The following is a 17,500-nucleotide window of genomic DNA, read 5'->3' on the forward strand; positions in this document are numbered from 1 at the left end:
ATCGGCAAAAAACACACAGCAGAAAATATTATTTGAGACTTTATTACTAATCTGTAGGGTGTTCTGGTAAATTCGGCATGTATATAATCCTCCAAATAGCTTGAATGGAAGGGGGAAGTGGAGTTACTTCACACACAAAATAGCAACTCCTTGTCTTCGATCTTCACAGCAAGCGCCCATCGAATAAAAAAAAAAAAGTTAGTTCGGTAAAACATGACAGAAAGTTCCTTGTTGTTGATTATGAAACAGTCCAACCTGCCCACCATGCTGATGATGGTCTCGCTCTACGGAGGGCGGAGTGTTGTTGTCATGGCAACGCTGAACGATAGAAGCCAGCACTGGACCGGAACACATAGTACCCTTTAAAATAGATTCATGGCGTTTTGGAAATGAAATCTTCACGTGTAGCTACTGTGTGTGTGAGCCAGGTCTGGTATTCAGTCTGATCACAGGGATTAGTCTGAGGTGTGAGCGGGGCGGTGAGGAGCGATGTGACACCTGCAGCAGCTCTCCTCGTGACTCTGTGAATGACGCAGCAGTGGCCTCGACTAGCTACTCTATCCTTTGGCAATGAGGATGAGTTTCTCTCTCTCTCTCTCTCTCTCTCTCTCTCTCTCTCTCTCTCTCTCTTTGTCTCTCATTCCCTCTCTCTGAAAAATATCTGCACCATCATGTGGCTATTTAGCTCCTGGCTGTGATTATGATAATGACGGGGCGATATTAAATATTAGTCTGAGTAACGTAATATTGAAAGTGAATCTCCCTCCTTTCCCTCCCACCCCTCTCCAATTTGGGAGGGAAAGCTCATCAACTTTTCAACCTTTCCTTCTCTCTCGCTCTCTCTCTCTCATTTCTTCTCTCTATCCCTTCTCTTCTCCCTCCCTCTTTCCCCTGTTTTCCCTCTCTGCCTCTGCTTTCTTCCTCATTCCCTCTTCTCCTACTCCATTCCTCTGCTTCTCATATCCAGTATGATTCATGTTGTGTTGGGGATAAGCTCCACCCTTGTCATTCTATTTTTTCCATTTTCCAGACACTTCCTCTCTTCCCTCTCCTTCTCTCCAGCCTCTACTATTCTGCATATTGTCTTGCAGATTGGAGTTTTAGCTTTACAAACAATTCTCAAGGCAGAAATGAGAGAATCTCATTGGTTGAGGAAAACCTCTGTGGGCGGAGCCAAAGAACCACAGTTTTTTAAAGCACAAGTTACATATATATAACTTGCGTATATAACTATAACTGGAGGGAACTCTGGCCAAAATATAAATTAAAAATAAAAATGGCAATGACTTATTTCATTCATTCATGATAATGTCATTCATGGTCTTGGAAGCTCAGCATACATATCTTTTCAATCTTTTAAAAAAGTAGAATCTTTTGAAAGCAGGCTTAAAACGTACCTGTCTAAAAGTCTAGTTGGTCATGTGACAACAACCCACTGATGGCACTGATGTCTTTTGTATTTATTCATTCTACTTTTTATTGCAGTTTTAATTACATTTTATTGTTAACAATTTCCTACTGAGTGTGCATTTTATTGTATTTGTTTGTACTTAACAGTCTGCATGACAACTGCTTTTACCTTTTGTTTTGTGAAGCCCTTTGAGGCTTGCTGTGCAATATTGGGCTATAGATTAATTAAACTTGACTTGACTTATATAAACTGTAGGCTAGTATGGCTAGTTTAACTTGAAATGTCAGCTAGGCTAACTAGCTAACCTAGACTGTATTTTTTTGCATTGTTTTTCAGTTAGTAGCGGAGTTCTAGGCTCATTAGCTTCCTTCTCTCTTACCTCTTTTCTTTTTCACTGTGCTCCAGTCTAATGTTACGTAGCCAGAAAAACATTATTTCTACCTCCAGAGCAGCTCTGCCTCCAAAAAAATGTTTGTACAACTGCCTCCATTTGTCTTATATCGTTCTCTCTCCCTTTCTTTCATCCCTCCCTCTCACCTGGCTTGGAAAACCCGCCCGAACGCTCCCTCTCCGATGTCTCTGACGTATTGGATGTTATTTCGGGGATACTCCAGGGCCAGCAGCTTCGAGTTGAGCAGCAGCGGGACCCGCTGGTACATGGGGTTGGGGTGAAGTCGATCCAGCAGGAGCTCCGAAGGAAGAGCAGTCAGTGTCGGGGTCTCCATCGCTCTGGGGGGAGAAAGGAGGAGTGAGAGGAAGGGGGAGAGATAAGCCTGATTCACACAGGACTGATATCACCCGGGGATGTGAAGTGATTTGTAATAATTGTGGAGATCGTGTACAAATCTGCCATGTCTGTAAATTGTAAAGTAAAAAGTTCCAGTGCAAATTCCCTACCCCATTTTGGTAAACACAGAGGTCCTCTGATAATACTAACCACCTATGCGAACCAAACTCTCAATAATTTCAGCTGTAATTTGTTTTGGGCATGCAATTTTTTTCTCCCTCTTCTGCTACATTCAGGATTTTTATCTTCCTCTTGTCATGAAAAATGGAGGCAGTAGTGGAATCTACAGAGGAAGGTTTTGAATGTATTTTCAGTGCAAACTTCAGTGTTTGCTTTGGTAAATAAGAAAGCGACATTGTAAAATCTTCACCTTATACCATTGTATCTGGGGCAATTTCAGTTAATTTTGTTATCCCATGTTATCCCAAGGTTTAGAGGGTAATTCATTAATTACATTATTTCCCCACCAAATACTATTCCTGTGCTAGTAGTGCAAGATAGAGTGGTTGCATGTCAGTGGAAGTGAAAGAGAGGGCCAAGAAGAAATGATAGATAGATAGATAGATAGATAGATAGATAGATAAATAGATAGATAGATAGATAGATAGATAGATAGATAGATAGATAGATAGATAGATAGACCTCTTCCTGCTCCTCCACTGCTTCCTCTGTCGCCGGCAGGCGAGGATGATGATGGTGAGGAAGCCTGCAGTGGCGACCGCAGTGAGGAGGATGATGATGACGGACATGGAGTAGGCCGGAGACACCACCGCCGCCACGGGAGGGAGGCGGGGAGTCTGACGGGGGAACGACGACTCTGGCTGCACGACTGAAAGACACACAGAGACAAAGCTAAGATCAAGGTGCTGGGAGTGTGCTACTATCAACTGTAATCTAGAAAGATGCTGGGCATTGAATATCTACTACTGAAGACAGTGAGTCTCCAGTCAGGAGAATCAAAAGTTAAAGCACAACTTTAACTAACTTTAACCCTATTTTTCATTCATTTTCCGTCAAACCAAACAAATAGGCCAGTGGCTACTGGTCAAAAAATTGACCCTAAAAGCATCAACATCTCTGTCAACATATTGGCGCTCACTCTGTAAAGGCTATGTAATGTTCAGTTTATCTGTATATTTTATATTCATTTACACAGCGGCAGATGCAGCTGGCCAGCAAAGAGTAAATAATGGCCAAGGTAGTATCAAAACTGTATGAGTGAGCAGTATGGGGAAAAAAAAATATATATATATATGTTTTAGGCACTTTTGGAGCTGTTTTTGTTGGAGTATCCATTGGCAAGCAAGACATAAGTAGCTCTATAGTGAAGCAATTGACATGAGATTTTGGTCAGAATTTATTGGTATAATGGAAAAAATATGGTAAATATTGCACCCCAATAGGAAATGTAGACTGATATTTCAGTATCAGTTAGTCTACTACACCAGCCACATTGGCAGGCAACAAATTATTGTGCAAGGTCTACTCTAAACATCTATCTGGCTGGTAAAATAGTGACAGTTGCAGGTTAATTTTGAAATGTACCAGGCAGCCACAGCGACCAGAGGACAAAAAGTTTCCTCCGCTGGTGAGAGTAAGGGAGTCAGGGGAAGTCGGGAGCGAGGAACAGGTGAACAAGGAAGCAAGGAATCGAAGGGAGTAAGGAAAGGAAGATACCTGTCTCCCCACACTGGGGCACAGAGCAGTACTCCCAGCGTATGTTGGGGTTTGAGGTGTAACACCAGGGCTTGTCGCTGGTTCCTCCTGGGTTCCTACAGTGGTTCTCCGAGTTCTTCAGCTCTGGAACCACGTCCACAGACAGGCGGTGCTGGTGGGGAACCTATGGGACAAGACAGAGCAGCAACAATAATAATAAGAAAAACATGAAGAAGAAGAAGAAGAAGAATGGTAAGAAGAAGAAGAAGGAGAAGAAGGGGAAGAAGAAGAAGAAGAAGAAGAAGAAGGGGAAGAAGAAGAAGGGGAAGAAGAAGAAGAAGAAGAAGAAGAAGAAGAACGGGGAGAAGAAGAAGAAGAAGAAGAAGAAGAAGAAGAACGGGGAGAAGAAGACTTTGATCTGTACAGCACTTTCCTCAACAAAGTAACAAAGTGCTGTAAAACTAAAATGTAACAATTTGAAAGGAAAATAAAAGCACTGCAAGTTTGAGAAAGTAACTAATAACTGTTTACATAACTTGCAAAAATAATGTGTAAGTTATTCACTACCACAAAAAAAAAAAAAAATCATCTGAGTACTCATTACCCCAACACTGCTCACTACCCACTAGGCCTTCCTGCCACCCAAGGGAGAGGGAGATGAAGGGAGGTGATGATTTTGGAAGCCTATCAAAGCCTCCTATATGCTTCATGAAGTGTATCTTCACACTTCGTTCCATAGTTCCATACACAGATTACAAAGAGCGGGGCAGCAGGGCGGTGAAGTGAGAACAGACACCATGTTTCAGCTGGAGCGGCCAGATTCAAACCCCTGTGAGCAAGACACCGAACCCCATTATTCTGTTGCTGGCCCTCTGCTATGGAGCAAAGAGAGAGTTTTCCTAGTGGATCAATGTATAATTAATGTATAATAGTATAATTCCATCACTAGTATGGAGCTCTAGCAAGAGGTTCATGCCATATTCAGGTATGTGTGTGTGTGTGTGTGTGTGTGTGTGTGTGTTTTCCTGTGAAAAACCATGCAACTCCAATTTTGGTGATTTTCATGTTTTCATTGCAGTTGAAGGGTTACATCTCTCTACATCTCTGTTTTTAAATCTAGGCTGAAGACACATTTTTATTCTCTGGCCTTTTTGGCCCACTAATCTTTTAATCTGTTGTCATGTCTATAACTCTGTATTTTGTCCCTTGTTGTTGCTTATTGTTGTCGTTGGTATGTTTCTCCTTGTGTTTTACTTTGTATTTTAATGTTCTTTTGTACAGCACTTTGGTCAGCTCAAGCTGTGTTTAAATGTGCTCTAGAAATAAACTTTACTTACGTACATCTCCTCTGAGGGAAGAGAAGATTCTCCGACCCCTTATGAAACCAAAAGAAAATCCACGGTATAAAGTCTAAAATGCATTGTGATCAAGCTATTTTTTTTTTTACTTTTTCAAGTTAACATTTTGGACATTTTGGGTTTTTACCTGACAGCGACGTCATGCAATTATGTATCCAAACACCGTAAGAGCATGTGAAGATTATCATAAAATTGGAATTGGTGAAAGGTAGATGGCCATGCAGTTTTATTATAATTTTTTGGTTCATTTTCTTTTTTTTGCAGTTTTGGACAGAGAAAGTTTCACCTTTGCAGGAAGTTTCTGACTTTCCCATAAAAAAAACAACAACCTTGAACTGAGATGGTCTTGCAAATTAATTTAAAATAATTTTTTTTGGAGACTCTGTCAATGGTCTATGGTAAGGGTGAATTGTAACAACCAGAGGCTGTAAAATGTTCTATAGTGTGGGACATTAAACATCCCATGTTTGATGCCTGAACCCCTGACTGCCAACTCAAATATCAAACATCTGGTATCTTCATGTCTCATGAGTTTTAGTCATCAAAAGAGCAATGGTCCAAACTATCCCAAGAGACATGAAGTTATGTGCTGAGGAGGTTTGGTTCAGCACAAACGCTCCAACAGTAGAGCTGAATGTGTAGAGCAAGCCGCTCGTAAGTTCAAGGTAAGGGTTGAGTTCCCACTGGGGCCGGACATGTTCAAAACACACTCATGGTACTGGAAGGTGCTTTGGGTAAAAGTGTGTGTGTATGTGTGTGTGTGTGTGTGTGTGTGTGTGTGTGTATGACCATATGCAACCTAAGATTCAGTGTCCTTTAGCAGATTAGAGGGTTGATGAGAGGATGCAGGAATCCCAACATTGTGGGTTCAAACCTATAGCAGGTTTATAATATACAGTGTTGTTCCATATAAAAAGCTTGGGAAAAACATTCTTCTTCATGAAACAGAAGGTATTGATTATATTGGATGAATATCAAGGCTTCCCATATCATACCATAGGTTTTATCGGGGGGAATATATTTGCACAGAGACCTAAGCATGGCTGCACTGGGAGTCTGATTTAGCTCACTACATCATCAGTTCACTGTATCTGCCTGGTGTCCTGAGCCTGCAGGATACCCAGAGATTTTATATTTTTTTCCCCAGCATATAACCTCCAGCTGAGTTGATGTTTCACAGCCATTCATGGCATAGTTTTAATGATGGAAACTGTCAACATCTGGCATTTTCCTGACTAAAACAGAGCTACAGTCATCACATAATATCACAAAAACTACTTTTTAGATTAAAAGCACTGATTTTGCACTGGTCAAAAGCCACAGACGACTCAGCAGATCAAAATTCATCTGCTTCTCTTTTGAGATGTGTAGCAACTGATAAAGTAATAACTTGACAAAAAGTAATAAAACGTCCCTGAATTGCTGGATAATGTAATAACATCAGCATATTATATTAACCTGCTTTTATTGCCTAATAAGTGGTGTGACATGATGTAATTTTTGAAGTAATAATCGCCGGTTAATGTAATAAAGTGATGTAATTTATCATATTAACAGGTTTTATTACATTTTCGACCCATTTACAGGAAACATTTCATTACATTTCGACAAGTTATAACATTATCTGGCAGCTACTACATTATCAGTTGTTACAAGATGTAAGTAAAATACAACCTATTGTACTCCAACACAAAGGGTTTTGCATGTGTTTATGCAAATTGATGTTTTTATGACTAAACATACAGCTAACATTAGCAGACGAATAGCAGGAAGAATAGGGAACAAGCAACATCAGCAAACACTGATGGAGGTGGAGGGAAAAAACTGGGGGCTAGAAGGTGTGTGTGTGTGTGCGTGTGTGTGTGTGTACTGCTCTTATACATACATATGATGTGAAGTCAATACATGTGGTATTAAATGACTCATAGCTGGTATGTGAAGTCGTGATGAAAACGTTGATGTGTTTAACAAAAAAAAGACCCCATAACTCCCTGGGAGGAGTGCGGTGCTGTTTCTCATTATTTCCCATGCAGTTTGGGCTTATACCCATAGTGAAAATGTACACAGTCAGGATAAATGCTCCCACCACCTTATGTGCCACTTCACCATCATATTCCCCAGAGTAACGAGTCTGTTTTGAAAATGTAGTGAGAAGAAAGTATAGACTTTTCTTTTGAAATGCAGTGAGGAAAAGTAAAAAGTCTTCAGTGAAAGAGTAAAGTACTTAGTTACCTAGTACGTAGGTAGTAAAGTACCTAGTATTTTTACTTAATTACTTCCCATCTCTGCATATGTGATTATTCTAAGGATGCAGGGATTTTTTTTCTCAGCACATGTGGCATTGATCCTTGCATTGATTATTGCCTGAAACATTTGCAATCCAGGATTTTCAGCTTATTTTACAGTTGCAGTCATCGTCAGAAATCGACAACCAACGCCTCCTGACCTTTAGTTTACCAAAGAGTCTCTACAGTGCCAAATTTAAAATTCACAATAGATTTTGGTTAGACACCTGCTTTGTGACACATTCGTTAAAGTACATTCAGACTATCTCATGCATATAAATATGTTTAATTGGTTATTAGTGCGCTGTAGAACATGACTTTGGTTTCAGTATGCTCCTCTGTGACTCAGTGCAGCATGTGTGCTGAACACGACTAAATGGGATTTCCCAGCACTCCTCAGTGGCTCTGCAGGGGTAAATGTACGGTGTGTGGAACATTAGGGTTTTGTGTTCATTTCCTACAGGACTCATATGCACAGAATATTTTATATTCGCTATAAAAACGTTTGGTTAACATCGGCTCTAAGATGCACTGAAGCGGAAAGACTTTGGACTTGGATTTTATGAAACCTACTGCAAAAAATATTAGGAACAGCTGCTCTCACACTGACTGACTGACCAGGTGGATCTGGGTGAAAGCTATGATCAGTAATTCATTTCACTTGTTAAATCCACTCAATCATCAAATCAATCAATCAAATCAATCTTGAATTGGAGTCGTAGATTAAGGGGAACAGATTAGAAACAGATTCTAAACTGAGAAATTGAGGATTCATTTTTAAGACAGTAACACCTTAAAAAAATGTATAAAGGTTTCTGCTATGTTTGCGTGTTGACAGCTAAAGCCTAATGTAGACTAGAGGTGCGTGCACACACACACACACACACACACACACTCACAAATGCATAAACACTAAGTCATTAATTCACACGCATATACAGTATTTCTCTATTTCCACCTTCTCTTTTTCTCACTTTCTTTCTCACATCACATGGATTATGTCACATCATGAAGTCATGGATGAAAATAAACACACATGCCCCCGAACACACAGAGGCAGACACACACACTTACACACAGACACACACTTACACTCTAAAGCCCATTTTAAATGAAGATGTATCATTTGAGGGGGATATTTGTTAAATGACTTTTCTATAATGAGAATGATTCTGACCAGGCTGGGTTTTCTGTTTCACATTCTCCACATTCTCACCACCTGATGTCATTATTTCTTCTCAGTAACTTTGAGTCAACGCTTTTTAAATCCTGGTTTTCATAAAAAAAAATCTGCTGCCACCTGGAAACTGTTACTGGAGTTGGTGACATGTGAGTCTGACAATTTGAATTAATCTTTTGTAGTGAGTCGAGGGATCAGTTCGCCCCATGCAGCTGAACAGGAGGAATGGAAGGATTTTTTTTTTCTTTTTAACGTGTTTGAAAGAGCTGAAAAACGTTGAATTTTAAAAGTGACAATCAAACGGCATTTTGAGAGCATCTTGCTTCCTTTCTGTGATGCATTTCCTGTTGAAACAGGATGTTGGGGCAGGACATAACGCAGGGAGGGATCACTTAATAATGTGAACCAATGGGAGATCAGTTAGGGAGAGAAAGGCAGGTCTATTGGGATGGGAGGAGCGGAGAGGCGGGACTGTTCAAAAATCTGTGTTTTATAGGTTGGAAGTCTTATGTCGCCTCCTGGTACATGATGATGTCACCACTAAAGATTTTCCATTTTCCAGGAATTAAAAGTAAATGAGATTTTGACATAAAATACAATACAATTATTTCTTTGGTCATTTTTCTGGCATAAATTGTCCAATAATTGTATGGCATAAGAGTTAGAATGAGCTAAAAAGGTGAAGAAGTTATTTTTCATTGAATGCACCATGATCTTGGGTATTAAAGGGTAACTTCGCTATTTTTCAACCTGGACCCTATTTTCCCATCTTTTTGTATCTAAGTGACTAATGAGGACAACAATTTGCAATGTGCTCCAATGTAATCCGACGGGGCAAACTGAACCGTCAATGTACGTCCACTAAAAGTGCTAGTTTTGTTTTTGCCACTGACAGGCTCAGATTGTTATTATAAGTGTCTGACAATATTATGGAAAGGACCCTACAGAGAAATTAAACGTTTTTCTTTACCTTCCGCTTGATCCGGTCTGTGTGCAACCAAGTCTCGCGAGACTTGAGTTGTTGCAGGAAGTTAACTGTGGAAACGTGAGTGAGAGTTGGAGAGAGGAGTGCCGGGAGAAGTTTGTTGTGTTGAGAGTACAGAAATCGTAGCTTAGTGTTATCTAAAAGATAAAAAAAAACAATGGTTCGTGTTTGTGCATTTTGTGTTTGTGCATTGTGCCAACAAAATGTTGCGCAACACTTTGCGCAGCTTTCATAGACTACCTTTGAGCGAGACTTGGTTACACACAGACCGGATCAAGCAAAAGGTAAAGAAAAAGGTTTAATTTCTCTGTAGGGTCCTTTCCATAATATTGTCAGACACTTATGATAACAATCTGAGCCTGTCAGCAAAAACAAAACAAGCACTTTGGACATACACTGACGGTGTGCATTTGCCCCGTCGGATTACATTGCAGCCCGTTTCGCGGCTGCCGGCTGAAGCGATCTCGCTCAATACTGGACCAGTTTCAAAAATTGTTGTCCCCATTAGTTAGAAAATAGGGTCCAGGTTGAAAAATACTGAAGTTACCCTTTAAGTTCCTATGTTGCTTTTCGTTATTTTCAATTTACTTTAAAATTGCATTGGTCCAGTGGAAGACTATGGACAGATATTCAGACATTCTGAAAATGCCATTTTACTCATATTTATCATATATTAATTGTTAAATATTTGTGCATTATTCTAATTTCTAAAAGACTGGATTCATTTTTGTCTTGATCTTGGCCTTGACCGCCTTTTGTCTTAGTGTGATCCTGACAAATACTCATACACACACAAAGACACACACACACACACACACACACACACACACACACATCTCTGGTCAATGTCCACCAGTAGGAAAGAGACAGTAAATCATGTCATGTGTTTTCAGATTGGAGATGATGTTTGTTGAAGGAAACACAGAAAGCCATTAAGCTGATAATGATCCTCTCGTTATGGGAAACCAATGGGTTGCGTGTGTGTGTGTGTGTGTGTGTGTGTGCATGAGACTGTGTTTGCTGTACGTTTGTATATATTTTTGTGCAGCATTTTTTGTGGTTTTCCGTGTGTGTGAGTGAGGAAAAACCATTTATTTGTGAACTGAATGTGAAGCCAACATCATGTGGAGAGAAAAGAGAGAGAAAGAGAGAGAGAAAGAATGTACTAATATTTGTGAATCACATTAGAGAGCAAATGTTCTCCAACTTTCACGTGTGTGTGTGTGTGTGTGTGTGTGCGTGTGTATTGGTGATTGAGTCTGTGCAGCATATGCGTGTGAAGACTAATTGCTTCCAGAGGCAGGATGTGACACGATGAGCCCCTCCCTCTCTGCTGACCTGGCACACACACACACACACACACACGCACACACACACACACACACACACGCACATGTAACACACACACACACACACACTCCCTGTGGCCCAAAAGCCCCTTTATGTTTTTACGGCTTTGCTCAGTGAGAGGGTCTGTTAGGTTGAACTCTTGCTGCTCTTCTGTGCAGTGTGTGTGAGTGTGTGTGTGTGTGTGTGTGTGCGTGTGTGTGTGTGTGTGTGTAACCAGAGGGCTGGGAGGTTTTGGTGAAATTAGAGGTGTGTGCATGTGTTTTTTTTTTTTTTTATTCCCTTTATTAATTAATCTTCGTTCAAAACACACTCATGGTACTGGAAGGTGCTTTGGGTAAAAGTGTGTGTGTGTGTGTGTGTGTGTGTGTGTGTGTGTGAGAGAGGGGGGGGGGGGGTATTTTGGGGGGCTAATCTGTAACAGGACAGAAACGTTTGATAGCTGGACCTCCACACACAAACTGAAACAAATCCCATGCAGCCTCCCTCCTTTCACCACCGGCTAAAAGATGAGAAAACAAGACTACTGAGCTGTTGGCGGCCATCTTGGTTCAACTCTCCTGAGAAAAGCTATGACATGATGCTCATGAAATATAGACACATGGTAGCTGGAATTTGTCTTTTCCAGCATTTCCTTCCTAAATAGACAGACATCGAACTCCAATTTGGTGATGTTCATGTTTTAAAGGTAGTGTCTTGGGTTGTGCAGCATCCTGAATGTGATATAATCCCAAAATTGACGATTATCTGTTACCGGTTGCTCCAGTGCTTCCCACTTTTTTTCTCCTATCTACAATTATTGATAATCGTTCTATTTTCTTCTTTCCATCGGCGTAAGTTGGTACTGGAACTCGCTACCTGATCACTTGAAATCTGCTACGTTACCAAATCCTGGTTAATTCAGCAACACACTTGTACTCATGTCTAGTTTTCTGTAGTTATGTTACTACTAAATGTGTGTTTTATGGTATCTTGTTGTACTCAGTTTATTTATTTTTTTTCCTTTTTTTTTTTTTTTTAACCTAGTGCTCTGTTGTATCTTGCTGTACTCGGTTTACCTTCTTTTTACCTCACTGTTTTAATCTCTTATTTTCACAAAAGCCCTTCTAGGGACGGGTGTTGCAAATTAGCATCTGCTATAAACACTATGATACTTGCGTCACATAGCTGTTTTCAGTTTGTCTATGTATATTGTATATGTCCCTATCAAGTACACCATAAATAAATAAAGTTTCCTCGGATTTCAGTGTTACACTTGTTCAAACTGAAAGATTTCATAAACATAAAGAAAGTGATTCACTGAAAAACAACTCGGCAGTATGACTATTTTGTTTATATATTGTCAGAATCTGCTTTGTTTGCATTTGTTTATGTGCTAGAAGTGTGATTTTCAGACTGTTCCTCCATATAATGGCAGTGAATGGCGAGAAAAAAACATAATTCTCCAATCTCCTCTACCGGAGCAACAGATCACAGAATCACTGATTTTGGGGTTTTATCATGGAGGAAGAGACACAACCCAAGATACTACCAAAGCTCAACATCTCTTTAACTTCACATGCCCCTCTATGGGTTGTGTTGTGCTTATGAAACTCTTTCAAACCTGATTGAATTAACTCAAAAACACATGGTGGTCAATCCGAAAACAAAGCTCTGTTTCTTAGTTCCTGGAAAGTTGCTGTTTTGGAGATGTGAGGTTTTTTCCCCGGCAGAGGCCATGTGTGTTTCTGCAGAGTGGGAACAGTACAATCAGCCTCAGTGCAGCTTCCCTGGAACAGTTTGGGGTCGAGCGTGTTGCTCAATGGCAGCGCTGGTGGCCACCACTGATGTAATGCCAGCCACCCGTTAGTTGCCAACTCACAGCTAGAATACACCCTTCTGGGGCCAGTTGCATAAAGCTAGTTTAAGACTATAGACCAATCGAAGGCTTAGACAGCCTTCGATTGGTCTTAGATTCTCAGGTTGGAATAGTCTAATTAAGACTGTCTGTTACTTAAATATTACAACTGCCTTATTTTGAGGTAGGATTGTTAGCTACCTTCGCCCCCTGGCTAATCTTGAGTTAAGAATTTAGTTTTTTTGTTTTGAGTCGGCCTAACTGTCAGAGTGGGACGTTTAAATACTGTAGCTGTTACATACAAGATGCCAAATCTTTGGTTTTTGGGAAGAGTCTGAAGAAGAGAGCGAGTCTTTAGAGACAGAAACAACCCGTTAGAGATCTACAACAACCAAGAAGTAGTAGGAACAGGTAAATATAAATTATAAATGTCTATAGCAAGTTTGACTTAATGTCACAGGTCTATCTTTATGCAGCTGGCCCCTGTTTAGCCATGGATCTGAACTAAGTGATTGCAGAGTCTGTGTTGCAGCAATGAGAGGGATGAACAGCGACCAACAAAGGTGGAATTTAGACAAATATGGTCAACAGAAGCATTAAAGGGGCTCTACTATAGGGATTCTGATGTTCCTCTATTAATATACATGTTTGATGAGACAATTAATGAAGACACTGCTAAAATTTTAATTTGAGTGGTTAAATCTAAAGTTATAGCATTTTCAACACGACTAGGTGTCCCTACTGGTCTGGGCTGTTCTGGTGTGTGCCACACCTCCAGGTATTCAAAAGGTTTACCATTAAATCAATGGCAACATATCAAACTTCAGGGTGATGTATGATTTTGTTCCTACAGGCCAGGCCAAAAATGTATCCTTTTTTACAGTCACAAATGTACCTAGTTTTGATTATTGTTATTCTAGGCCATAGCATTATTGAAAACAATTTTATGAAAACTGAATAATGTTGGACCCTTAACATTTCTCTGGTTGTAGAAAGTGAATGGACTTCAGTTCATCTAGTCAGTCAAGGATTGCTGTGTTCTATGATACACAGATCCATCACAGATAAAAGTTTACTGGCTTGTCAGGTGTTAGATGGTGTGTGTACAATATCATATTCTCTCTCTCTCTCTCTCTCTCTCACTCACTCTCTCACACACACTCTCTCTCTCTCACACACACACACACACACACCCCACAGTACCTGCTGGCTCCATGGCTGGCATGGTATCCCAGACCGGGTCACATTTAAACTGCCTTGGTAGAAACGGCCTCTGTCATTGTAACACGTTGCTGTTGATACCAAACACAATGGATTAGATGGAATAATTACATTTGATAATTATTATTTGCTAAATGAATAATGTATTCATTACTGTGTCACATTTTATGTATTGAGGACTGGATAGATGGTGCAGTTTTTATAAAATAAAATCCATGCCCTCTCATACACAGAGCGACCTTTTCGTACTTACTTGTAACTTGATCTTTCTTGATGTCTGAAATATAGAAAAATAAAAATTCAAAACATTTAATGTTTAAACAAAGCACTGCAATATAAGTAATTGTAACCAAAAATATATAAAATATTAATAATGCTGTTGTACCTCATTTCATTATAATGTTGAATGTACGGTGCTGAAGGACTATGCTGATTCACTACAGCTCAACTCAGGAAGTCTAATTTATACGGATGAGATTAAATTACAGAGCAAACACGCACAACCATATGCATGCATGACATACGCCACACACACACACACACACACACACACACACACACTCACACACACACACACACACACGCCTCCTGCAGCTGTGGATTTTGGCTGGGACTAGTCACACCCTCCCAATGACCTCATCAGTATCCAGTGACCTATAGCAGGCTTTATCTTGGCCTTCAACACAGCAGTAACAGCTCCTAGCGAACTCCTGCTTTTCTATTAGTTAAATATGTTCTGTTGGCTTCTTCCAAACCGCTTTCATGATTTACACGCTGCTGCACTCCTGATTTTTCTGTTAGAAACAGAACTAGTAGATTCTTATAGCGGGGAAAACATGTTTATAATAAAAGATAAAGTTAGTCCCTATGATCTTGATTAGTTCATTTTTTTGTGAGTCTCTTTCAAAGCTAAAAATTTAACCATGACCCTGGCCTTGACCGAAGATGTGTTACTTGCCTCAACTTAATCCGATTAACCAACTTAATCAATCTGCTTATCGAATCTGAATTGAACTGAACTGATCTGAACTGGGTAACGGAACCCAACACTAATCTGAACCTTAAAGTCCCACTGAAACGGAAGTTAGAGCGTCTTTAGCTTCTGTACTGTGACGTATTTCCCAGTGAAACAGAATATTTGAGCGGTGTACAGTTACAAGAGGGATTTAAATCAAATCCTTCGCATTTGATTGGACCGCTAAACAGTGGGCGGGGCTTAGAGTTTAGCGATACAGAGCTACAGAGAGAAACGGAGCTACAGAGGACTGTTGGCTCCACACACACCAGGTTGAAGAATGATTGATGGGTGGATGTCATGATATTATTGGTTGAAATTGGTTGGTTCATGCTTACGTAAGCACATGGCATATTTTGTTTTACAGGAAGAAAACATGATTGGATTTTGATATAAGAATACAAAGAAATTGATTTTTTGTATTTGTTTTGGCATATATTGCTAATAGGTGCACAATATGACCGGGGATGTGATCTAAAAGGGTTAAAAATGCATTTTTCATTTAATCTCGACTTTAACCAAAATTGGTAAACTTTCCTATAGCCTTTAGCTAGCCTTTTCATGTGACAAACAGGAGAAAATGGTGTGTCCATGCTATTATCACATAATCCCTTCATGGTGGAGGAACGTATTCTTTATTTACATCCACGACACCTAATCTGCATTTCAGATTTCGTGCTCATTTCACAAAACTCTGTGAAGCTGTGTTGAACTGTTCCACTCCACCTCCAGGCTGCCTCAGTCATGGGACATCTTACCTATGAAGGGAACATGTGTGCAGGCGTCTGGGTCGGTGCGGAGGCTCGGTAGGGCCTGGCAGTTGGGCAGCAGCAGGCCGGGGGTTCGAGCCCCGGCTCCGGAGCTGTAGATCCCGGGCTGAGAGGAGCTGCTGCCCTCCAGGACCAGCCACTCCTTATGGCAGTACAGCTCCTTCACTGCCAGACAGTGCTCTCTGGTTCATACAGAGGTGATGATCAGCCATCCATTCATTTGTCTGCTCCTTCTTTTGTTTCCTCATTCATTCATTCATTCATTTGTTTGTTTATTTATTCACTCATTCATTCATTTGCTCATTTATTCACTCTTTATTTTGTGACATATGTAAAATGTATTAACTCGTTAATTCACTCATTAATTTATAAACATAGTATTTCATTCATTCATTTACTCATTCATCCATCCATCCAGCAACAACAAAGTGAGAACAGAGGAGACATGTATTGATTAACCATTGATCAACTTATAGGGACTATCCACAAACAGGATTGGATTAAAGTCAAGGTCTGAGATGATTCTAGTTTTGTTTACGTATACTGTCTGTCTATTTTTCTATCTTTTTTCCGATCTTTTTTCCTATCTTTTTTATTTTTCTAACTTTTCTGTCTAACTGAGATACATAAAAGATATAAAATAGATAGATAAATGTAGGAGTGAGGTGAATCATGAAGGTTTACAGTCAGTGAGAATAGGAGGCTCTCTTCTATTCTATTTGATTCAGTTCTATTCTATTCTATTCTATTCTATTCTATTCTATTCTTTTGTGTTTGACTCAGTTCTAGCTTAGTAGAGAAATACTACCTGCAGACAGGTTTGGGTGCAGGTCCTAACCCCGAGGGGTTGCAGTCAGGGAAGGCGAGGTGGCAGAGCAGTGAGCGGGCTGCGGGGCTACAGAGCATGCTCAGTCCGTCGAGCTCCGCCCACCAGCTCTGGACCAGGAACTCCTGCATGTCCTCGGGGTCCGAGAGGGAGGAGTTAAAGAAAACCAGCGAATCGTCTCGCAGGATGGTGCGGCACACGTCTCCACGGTACGCGCTGCAGTATCCTGCACTGCCCTTATAGAGTCTGTGGGACAGAGAGAGGGACGCACACACACACACACACACACACACACACAAACGCACGCACACACACACACACACACACACACACACACACACACACACACATACAAACACACACATACACACACACACACACAATTATTACATTTGAACACTTGACCAATTGTTCAAAGGGGTTCAAATCAGGGGTGGAAAGAGTACTAATACATCCTAATCGGGTAGAAGTATTGTTACTTTGCTGATATTTTACTAAAAGAAGTAGAAGTAAAACTACTACTGAAATAAAAGTAAAAAGCAGCTCAAAATGTAGCTTAAAAGTAGCTTAAAATGTCCTTAAAATGTCCTCAGAGTAAAAGTTACTTAGTAACGTTGTTAGCTGTGAACTTTTCCATGTGGTTCTAAAAGGAATCAGGGTTCAAACTAGATTCTTCTAATTGGAAAAATTAGAAATTACACAATAAAGTGCACAAAGGAAAGCCAGATTAGCCAGATCTTCTCTTCTTTGCTGACTGATTGTTCACTGTGAATGGCTTCACAATTTGTCAAACGATGTAAAAGTAAAACTACTAATGTTAAA

At 40.2% G+C, this 17,500-nt stretch overlaps 1 protein-coding gene across 1 annotated transcript in view; it reads right to left on the minus strand.

The window, feature by feature from the left end:
• The window catches only part of musk (muscle, skeletal, receptor tyrosine kinase), a 59,576-nt gene that overhangs the window by 9,412 nt on the left and 32,664 nt on the right, over nucleotides 1–17,500 (minus strand). The window contains exons 9-15 of the mRNA XM_071541611.1: nucleotides 16,661–16,924; nucleotides 15,841–16,034; nucleotides 14,321–14,344; nucleotides 14,050–14,138; nucleotides 3,876–4,038; nucleotides 2,841–3,027; nucleotides 1,949–2,140 (exon numbers count right to left, since the gene is read on the minus strand). Coding sequence (XP_071397712.1) covers nucleotides 1,949–2,140; nucleotides 2,841–3,027; nucleotides 3,876–4,038; nucleotides 14,050–14,138; nucleotides 14,321–14,344; nucleotides 15,841–16,034; nucleotides 16,661–16,924 — 1,113 coding nt within the window. The remainder of the gene's footprint in view (nucleotides 1–1,948; nucleotides 2,141–2,840; nucleotides 3,028–3,875; nucleotides 4,039–14,049; nucleotides 14,139–14,320; nucleotides 14,345–15,840; nucleotides 16,035–16,660; nucleotides 16,925–17,500) is intronic.

This window comes from Centroberyx affinis, unplaced genomic scaffold (assembly GCF_046629955.1).
Source record: "Centroberyx affinis isolate AG114_WGS23_722 - 3 ecotype Tasmania unplaced genomic scaffold, CSIRO-AGI_Caff_v1 ptg003911l_1, whole genome shotgun sequence".
Classification (NCBI taxonomy): domain Eukaryota; kingdom Metazoa; phylum Chordata; class Actinopteri; order Beryciformes; family Berycidae; genus Centroberyx; species Centroberyx affinis.